The 9,161-nt window shown below is 43.9% G+C and overlaps 1 protein-coding gene across 1 annotated transcript; it reads right to left on the bottom strand.

Moving 5' to 3' along the window:
• Positions 1 to 251: 251 nt before the first annotated feature.
• LOC122941915 (zinc finger protein OZF-like) lies at positions 252 to 8,152 on the bottom strand. Its single transcript, XM_044299412.1, has 2 exons — positions 8,110 to 8,152; positions 252 to 1,594 (listed from the first exon to the last, which is right to left on the bottom strand). Exons 1-2 carry the CDS (start codon positions 8,150 to 8,152, stop codon positions 264 to 266), a joined length of 1,374 nt encoding a protein of 457 aa, XP_044155347.1. The 3' UTR covers positions 252 to 263.
• Positions 8,153 to 9,161: the final 1,009 nt, after the last annotated feature.

Below are 9,161 nucleotides of genomic sequence, written 5' to 3'. Positions count from 1 at the left end.
CATGAAAAAGTATTTTCTCCTGTGTGAATTCTCTGATGTATAACAAGAGATGATTTATGGTTAAAACATTTACTACATTCTGAACATGAAAATGGCGTATTTTCTGTGTGAATTCTCTGATGAAGAAGACATAACTTGTCATGAAAAGATTTCCCACATTCTGAACATAAAAATGGCTTCTTTCCTGTGTGAATTCTCTGATCTGTATCAAAAGCTGATTTGGTGGGAAAACATTTCCAACATTCTGAACATGAAAATGGCTTCTACCCTTTGTGCTTTCTCTGATGTTTAAATAGAGATGATTTATGGGTAAAACATTTCCCACATTCTGAACATAAATATAGCTTCTCCCCTGTGTGAATTCTCTGATGATTAACTAGATTTGATTTCTGATGAAAACATTTTTCACATTCTGAACATGAAAATGGCTTTTCCCCTGTGTGCTTTCTCTGATGTGTAACAAGAGCTGATTTCTGATGAAAACATTTTTCACATTCTGAACATGAAAATGGCATCTCCCCTGTGTGACTTTTCTGATGTTTAACAAGAGCTGATTTCTGATGAAAACATTTTTCACATTCTGAACATGAAAACGGCTTCTCCCCTGTGTGCCTTCTCTGATGTGTAACAAGAGCCGATTTCTGATGAAAACATTTTTCACATTCTGAACATGAAAATGGCATCTCCCCTGTGTGACTTTTCTGATGTTTAACAAGAGATGATTTCTGATGAAAACATTTTTCACATTCTGAACATGAAAATGGCTTCTCCTCTGTGTGACTTCTCTGATGTATAACAAGAGATGATTTCTGATTAAAACGTTTCCCACATTCTGAACATGAAAAAGGATTCTCCCTTGTGTGAATTCTCTGATGTGAAACAAGACTTCTTTTCAAGTTAAAACATTTCCCACATTCTGAACATGTAAATGGCTTCTCTCCTGTGTGAACTCTCTGATGATTAACAAGATCTGATTTCTGGTGAAAACGTTTCTCACATTCTGAACATGAAAATGTTTTTGCCCCTGTGTGAATTCTCTGATGTAGAACAAAAGAGGATTTACTGTAAAAACATTTTCCACATTCTGAACATGAAAATGGCTTCTCCCCTGTGTGAATTCTCTGATGTGTGACAAGTTCTGATTTATATCTAAAACATTTTCTACATTCTGAACATGAAAATGGCTTCTCCCCAGTGTGAGTTTTCTGATGTGTGGCAAGTTCAGAATTATATCTAAAACATTTTCCACATTCTAAACATGAACATGGCCTCTTCCCTGTGTGAATTTTCTCATGTCTAACAAGATCTCTTTTATATCTAAAACATCTTCCACATTCTAAACATGAAAATGGCTTCTCTCTTACGTGAGCTGTTTGATGTTTAACACCTCCTCGGTGACTTTTTTTGTTCTGTGTTACAGTCTGTGACGAATCAGTAGATTGGACCTGTTTAAAAGGATCAAGTGATAATTTTTTTCTGCGATTGGATGAGAGTTTTTGGATACTGGCATGCTCTTCATCTCGTGTGATACTACGACCAACTACTTGAAATTTTGAAGATACCAGTTGTTTATCAGAGATCCCAGTACAGTTATCTGCCAATGATAAAACACATTTATTATTGCTGAATAATATACCATAAAATTCTATTAAAATTTTATACAATTTCTGTATTAAAAAAAAAATCCACAGAAAGTACAAGGCATGGCGCAAAAATTCAATTGACTAGAACAGTGGTGGCCAAACAAATCACAATCTAATAGTAGACACAGGAGCATAACTAGACAAAGTTGGCCCCCACCTTAAACAACTTCCCTGCAACCCAATTAGTCTTTCAAAATATATATAAATAAAACATTTCCTAGCACTGGACAAGAGGCGCTGAATGTCCCCTTAGTTCCCCTGGGCGATATGGCCTAAAATCTATATTGCGATATAATTTTAAGCATGTGCGATATGCGATATATTGTTTTCTATATTGGGGGGGGGGGGGGGCATTTAAACTTTTTTTTTTTTACTTTTTATTTTATAACTATTAGCCTCCTTAAGGGCTAGAACCCATGTCATATTCACCCTAATAGAGCTGATCTGCTGCCCCAGCCTCTGATCTGCCCCCCCAGCCTCTGATCTGCTCCCCCAGCCTCTGATCTGCCCCACCAGCCTCTGATCTGCCCCCCCCCACCCTCTGATCTGCCCCCCTAGCCTCTGATCTGCCCCCCTAGCCTCTGATCTGCTCCCCCAGCCTCTGATCTGCTCCCCCAGCCTCTGATCTGCTCCCCCAGCCTCTGATCTGCCCCCCCAGCCTCTGGTCCGCCCCCTCTGGTAACGCAAACCCCCCCTCCCTCCCCAGTATTAATCATTGGTGGCAGTGGCCACAGGGTCCCCCCCCCCCCCATCATTGGTGGCAGTGGGCAGTTCCGATCAGAGTCACAGCAGTGTAATGCTGGGGCTCCAATCGGTTACCATGGCAGCCAGGAGTCACGCTACTGAAGCCCTGGCTGCCATGGTATGTTAGTGAGCAGCATTATACTCACGTGCGCCATGGCCGCCGGTCGCTCCTTCTTCTCATAGGTCTGTGCGGCGCATTGCTAATGCTGTAAGCATTAGCAATCCGCCGCACAGACAGAAGAAGGAGCGACCGGCGGCCACGGCGCACGTGAGTATAATGCTGCTCACTAACATACCATGGCAGCCAGGGCTTCAGTAGCGAAAATCCATATCGTGGCGAAAATCCATATCGTGGCCCAAATTTATATTGCATATTGCCTATATCGCCCACCCCTAGTTCCCCATACAATATATATCTCCCCTCAGTGTCCGTTCCACAGTAAACTTCCCCCTTAGTGCACTCTTCACAGTACTGATGCTCAAAAAAGTGCCCCCACTCAGTAGAATGCCCCCTTGATGTCTCCAAACAGTAGTTACGCTACCTTACAATAATGCTGCCTCTTAGTGGCCCAACACATTAGTTATGCCCCCCATGTGCCCCCCCCCCCCTGCAGTAGTGCTGATCCTTTGTGTCCCCCTTATAGTAGTGAGGTTCCTGTACTATGAATAAAATTAAATAGTAACACCGAGCACATCACGCTCTTCCCTGCAGCAGACGTGATGTGATGACATCATCTAACCTGTTGAGCTGAGGAGAGCACACAGGCCGGGGGATTATCTCTGGTCTGTGCACTCTCCCACTCAGCCCAGGGGGTGAAATAAGATCACTGTATCACACCTGCTGCTGGGGAGAGTGCAGGCTGGGGAATGAGACCCGGGCTATAATGGAGGACAGATAAAGGAGCTGGACTCGGAGAGGAAGGTGAGTAGAATGGACAGTAGGAAGCACAGTAGGTCACTGACCATTGGGGAGCTTCTCAACATGATTTTTTTTCCTCGAGATATAATTACTATTGATAATATGCAGAGTCAGTCACTTGGGTCAGGAGATCTTCGGGTCTTCATTGACCGGCAGGTAGGAAATATCTGGTGTTCAGTGGTTTTTGTATTACCCCTTAAAGGGATTCTGTCATCAGATTTGAGGCCTAGAAATCGCCACCCTCCCTTTCAATAGAGCCGCCTACCTCACGTCATTGCCGCCTCTCTAACCTCAGCGCCGCCTCTAAAAATGTCCGCTCTCCTCAGCCAGATCCCGTGCGTGCGCAAAGTGTGCACGCGCCGGCGGACGATTTCGGAGGCGGCGCTGAGGTTAGAGAGGCGTCGATGACGTGAGGTAGGCGGCTCTTATGAAAGGCACCGAAAGGAGATGGCTGCAGCCGGGCACCCTGCATAATGAGACGTCCCCTTGGACACATTTGGGACGTGAGTGACAGGTTATATAAACCTGTTTTATGATTATAGAGCCACAGGCGCATTTGATAAGGTCACTTTAGGATTCAGGGTATTAGTGGGGACCTGGCCATATGTTTAGGTTATAGGCCTCACATCTGATGACAGAATCCCTTTAACCCCTTAAGGACTTAGGGCGTACCGGTGATTGCGGCGCCCCGGGGGTTAATCTGAATAGGATGCCGGCTGAAATCATTCAGCCGGCATCCTGTCACACCGCCAGGGGGGTCATGTGACCCCCCCCCCCCGTGTTGGCGATCGCAGCAAACCGCAGGTCAATTTTCCGCGGGGATCAGAAACTTTAGTGTGCCTAAAATAAAGATTTTGAACCCCCCCCTGCACCCTTGCACGATTTTATGCCGGCGGGTGGTGCAGGGGGGGTGTCGCAGGCGGTGGGGGCGTTGCGTTGGCGTCTAGTGGGTATACCAGGGTGTCAGCACATTGCTGACACCCTGGTATAAACGGCTGACATCTGTGCAGATGTCAGCCATTTAACCCTTTCCATACCGGGGTCCGTACGGACCGCTGTATGGAAAAGGTTAACTGTCATTGGTCAGGGAGCTCCCTCCCTCTCCCATCGGGTGGCTGCTGTGCCTTTGCAGCCCCCCGATGGAGAGGGAGAGAGCCCCCCCGACAGCCCCCCGCAGCCCTGTGCTCACCCTTCCCCATCTGCGAAGTTGTGGCAGACGGGGAAGGTTCCCATGGCAGCAGGACGCCTTCTCAGGCGTCCTGCTGTCCATGGTGCTGAATAGATCTATGCTAAAAAAGTTAATAACAAAAAAAATAAATAATAATATACACTACACATATTAGGTATCGCCGCGTCCGTAACGACCTGATCTATAAAACGGTCATGTTACTTTCCCCGCACGGTGAACGCCATAAAAATAAAAAAATTAAAACTATGAGAAAATTGAAATTTTACCCGCCTTACTTCCCAAAAATGGTAATAAAAGTGATCAAAAAAGTCGCATGTACGTCAAAATAGTACCAATCAAACTGTCATCTCATCCCACAAAAATCATACCCTACCCAAGATAATCGCCGAAAAACTGAAAAAAACTATGGCTCTTAGACTATGGAAACACTAAAACATGATTTTATTTTGTTTCAAAAATGAAATCATTGTGTAAAACTTACATAAATAAAAGTAAAGTATGCATATTAGGTATCGCCGCGTCCGTATCGACCAGCTCTATAAAAATATCACATGACCTAACCCCTCAGGTGACCACCGTAAATTAACTAAAAACGATGTAAAAAAGCCATTTTTTGTCATCTTACGTCACAAAAAGTGTAATAGCAAGCGATCAAAAAGTCATATGCATCCCAAAATAGTGCCAATCAAACTGTCATCTCATCCCGCAAAAAATACGACCCTACTTAAGATAATCGCCCAAAAACTGAAAAAAAACTATGGCTCTTAGACTATGGAGACACTAAAACATTTTTTGGGTTTTAAAAATGAAGTCATTGTATAAAACTTACATTAATAAAAAAAATTGTATACATATTAGGTATCACCGCGTCCGTGACAACCTGTTCTATAAAATTACCACATGATCTAACCTGTCAGATGAAAAAAAAAACGTGCCAAAAAAGCTATTTCTTGTTACCTTGCCGCACTAAAAGTGTAATATAGAGCAACCGAAAATCATATGTACCCTAAACTAGTACCAACAAAACTGCCACCCTATCCTGTAGTTTCTAAAATGGGGTCACTTTTTTGGAGTTTCTACTCTAGGGGTGCATCAGGGGGGCTTCAAATGGGACATGGTGTAAAAAAAAAACAGTCCAGCAAAATCTGCCTTCCAAAAACCGTATGGCATTCCTTTCCTTCTGCGCCCTACCGTGTGCCTGTACAGTGGTTTACGACCACATATGGGGTGTTTCTGTAAACTACAGAATCAGGGCCATAAATAATGAGTTTTGTTTGGCTGTTAACCCTTGCTTTGTAACTGGAAAAAAAATATTAAAATGGAAAATTTGCCAAAAAAGTGAAATTTTGAAATTGTATCTCTATTTTCCATTAAATCTTGTGCAACACCAAAGTTTGTAAAATCAGTTTTCAATACCTTGAGGGGTGTAGTTTCTTAGATGGGGTCACTTTTATGGAGTTTCTACTCTAGGGGTGCATCAGGGGGCTTCAAATGGGACATGGTGTCAAAAAAACAGTCCAGCAAAATCTGGCTTCCAAAAACCATACGGCGCACCTTTCACTCTACGCCCCGCTGTGTGGCCGTACGGTAGTTTACGGCCACATATAGGGTGTTTCTGTAAACGGCAGAGTCAGGGCAATAAAGATACAGTCTTGTTTGGCTGTTAATCCTTGCTTTGTTAGTGGAAAAAATGGGTTAAAATGGAAAATTTGGCAAAAAAATGACATTCTCAAATTTCATCCCCATTTGCCAATAACTCTTGTGCAACACCTAAAGGGTTAACAAAGTTTGTAAAATCAGTTTTGAATACCTTGACTGGTGTAGTTCATAGAATGGAGTCATTTTTGGGCGGTTTCTATTATCTAAGCCTCGCAAAGTGACTTCAGACCTGTAGTGGTCCCTAAAAATTGGGTTTTTGTAAATTTCTGAAAAATTTCAAGATTTGCTTCTAAACTTCTAAGCCTTGTAACATCCCCAAAAAATAAAATATCATTCCCAAAATAATTCAAACATGAAGTAGACATATGGGGAATGTAAAGTCATCACAATTTTTGGGGGTATTACTATGTATTACAGAAGTAGAGAAACTGAAACTTTGAAATGAAGTGTCATGAAGTACAATATGTGACGAAAAAACAATCTCAGAATGACCTGGATAAGTCAAAGTGTTTTAAAGTTATCAGCACTTAAAGTGACACTGGTAAGATTTGCAAAAAATGGCCAAGTCCTTAAGGTGAAATAGGGCTGAGTCCTTAAGGGGTTAAGGCTACATGCACATGACACAGTCCGTTTTTCATGTCCCACAGAAGTCTCCAGCAGTAATAATGTGCAGAGTTTTAATTTCAAGGCAAAAATATGCAGGCTTTTCTCCTGATGCTGAAGGCATGCATAGATATGAGCGAAGTTTGGAAAAATTTGATTTGGCTGCTTAGCTGATCTTCGACAAGAAATTCTATTTACGTTACAAATTACTTTGTCACAAAATCGCTTTCCACTGTATGGAGTGGGGCGCAATGACGAGGAACAGCGATCATGCCTCCTTCCGTCATTTCACTTCTCAGAGGCTGCGTTCAATGCCGATTGCGGCATCTGTACCTCACACATTTAGCCTTTCAGGGGTTAACCAGGAGTTAAAAAAAAAATAATAGTCACCTCTTCCACTTGCTTGCGGAGAGACCATCTGCTCTCGTCTTGTAGTCCTCACACTCACCGCAGGTCCCTTGGTGGTTTTCTTCAATCAAAATTGGAGTGGATTGCCTCTCAGCAAGCAAGTGCACAAGGAAATTCGGCTTTGCAACAAATTGAATTTTTCATGAAATTCGGATCAAAGTCCACTTTAGATACTTCGATTTGCACAACACTAGACCTGCACTGCCAGTGGGTATCAGTTTTCATATAGATTGCCAGATCCGGCAGGCAGTTACGGCGAGGGAACTGCCTGCGGGAATCCAACAAGGCAAGTGTGAAAGTACCCTAAAGCTGCTGTTAAAGTTTACCAAGGTCTGGACTCAAGTTATTCTTTATCTCATACCTAATATTAACCTAATATTCCCCTTTATTTGCTTCAGAGCCTAAGGCTGGGGTCCTGCTGTATCCAGGAAGGAGCACTGTGACACATATAGACTATTAAGAGCCGCTCCATACCACTCGGCATTCCACTAAACTTGGGACGCAATAGGGCCCTGGAGGTGTCACGAACAGGATTCAAATACTTCTGTGCCTTGAAGTCCCCCCCCCACATGTAAAAATCCCTTACAAGTGACTTTATAGTATCTATTTACTTCTGGAGAGTGTGAATCTGCATCAGTTGCAGCACTGTGGCAAAACAGTGGTTAATCGGCCATCTTGAATTTGGGCATCATGTATTAAGGCCTGAGTGAGTACTGCTGGGTAAAATAACCTTGCTAGAGACCGGTAGGGGGCATAATCTGCCTGCCAGAGCATCACACTACCCAAAATTGAGAAGTTGCAGTGACTCTTAAAGGAGCCATGCACCACTTCTTCTGCAGTTGCCCATAGCAACGTGCACTTAAATTGCAGTGTAGCTTACATTGACCCCTCTAGTCTGGTACAGGGTATCAAGTGCCATGTCTGACAGTGAGGATAACACTCACTGGGACCGCAGCGATCCACCAGTACCACCAGCTGCAGCCACATGCATCATGCCTCTTACTATGCCATTCTACTTTGGGGCACCTTGGCTCCCACGTTATTCAGGAGAAGCCCACCAAGAACATCTGCAATATGTCAGTGATCTACTCAAAAAGGAGGATTACACATGGCAGAATGACCTTGCCCGATGGAAGGCGGAGAAGGTGACTTATCAGAAAGAAGAAAAAGCATAAAAACATATAAAGAAATAGTGGAGGAAAAAGAACGCAGAGAAAGGGAATTGTATGAAGCCTCCAAAACTTCCACTCAGCTGCCTGCTGAAGACAGCACACCTGATATGATACTACCAGATCTTCCAACCACTGAAAGTGACTTATCCACCAGTGAGGTGTCAGATACTGCTCAATGCACTGCGGAACCACCACCGAATGCGGAGCTCCTTGATATGAAAGACCAAGGGTCTATCCTTTATTGCTGCCCGGAGAACTTTACCAGGAAAAAGCCAAGGCTTACAGAGGATCTTTCAGAGGAGGGTGATCCTGCAGTTCCAAGTATTGCTACAGAAGGCCAACAGGAGATCACAGATGAAGCTTCTAGTGGAATTGCAGCTGCAGCGAGCACCACAGTTAGTAGTAACAGCGATAAGGATGTCACACAGCTTAAAGAAGGACTTTTGCGCCCACAACTATGGGACTCCTGTAAGAGACCTCATGCTGTGAAAAATCAAGGACTACTGGCAGGGCCGGCTCCAGGTTCATGTGGGCCCTTGGGCGATAAATCCCAGTGGGCCCCCATGAGGCATTTTTTTACATTGACATGTCCCCCTGTGGCTCCTACACGGTATAATGACCCCCAGTGGCCCCTATACAGTATAATGACTACTAGTGGCCCTTCACACAGTATAATGACTACTAGTGGCCCTTCACACAGTATAATGAACCCCCAATTCCCCCCCCCCCTGTATTATGACCACCTGTGGCCCTGCATTCAGAATAATAACCCCCAGTCGCACCCATTCAGAATAATGACCCCCAGTAGCCCCCACTGGGGGAAT

The sequence above is a fragment of the Bufo gargarizans genome, chromosome 6, assembly GCF_014858855.1.
Source record: "Bufo gargarizans isolate SCDJY-AF-19 chromosome 6, ASM1485885v1, whole genome shotgun sequence".
Taxonomy (NCBI): Eukaryota; Metazoa; Chordata; class Amphibia; order Anura; family Bufonidae; genus Bufo; species Bufo gargarizans.
This window is presented reverse-complemented; position numbering and strand designations above follow the sequence as displayed.

Bases quoted from the DNA above. Each gene is read 5' to 3' on its own strand.
- LOC122941915 (XM_044299412.1), bottom strand. From the start codon at position 8,152: ATGTGGCTGCAGCTGGTGGTACTGGTGGATCGCTGCGGTCCCA. The intron at 1,595-8,109 runs GTGAGTGTTATC...TATCATTGGCAG, and splicing joins GGTGGATCGCTGCGGTCCCA to ATAACTGTACTGGGATCTCT.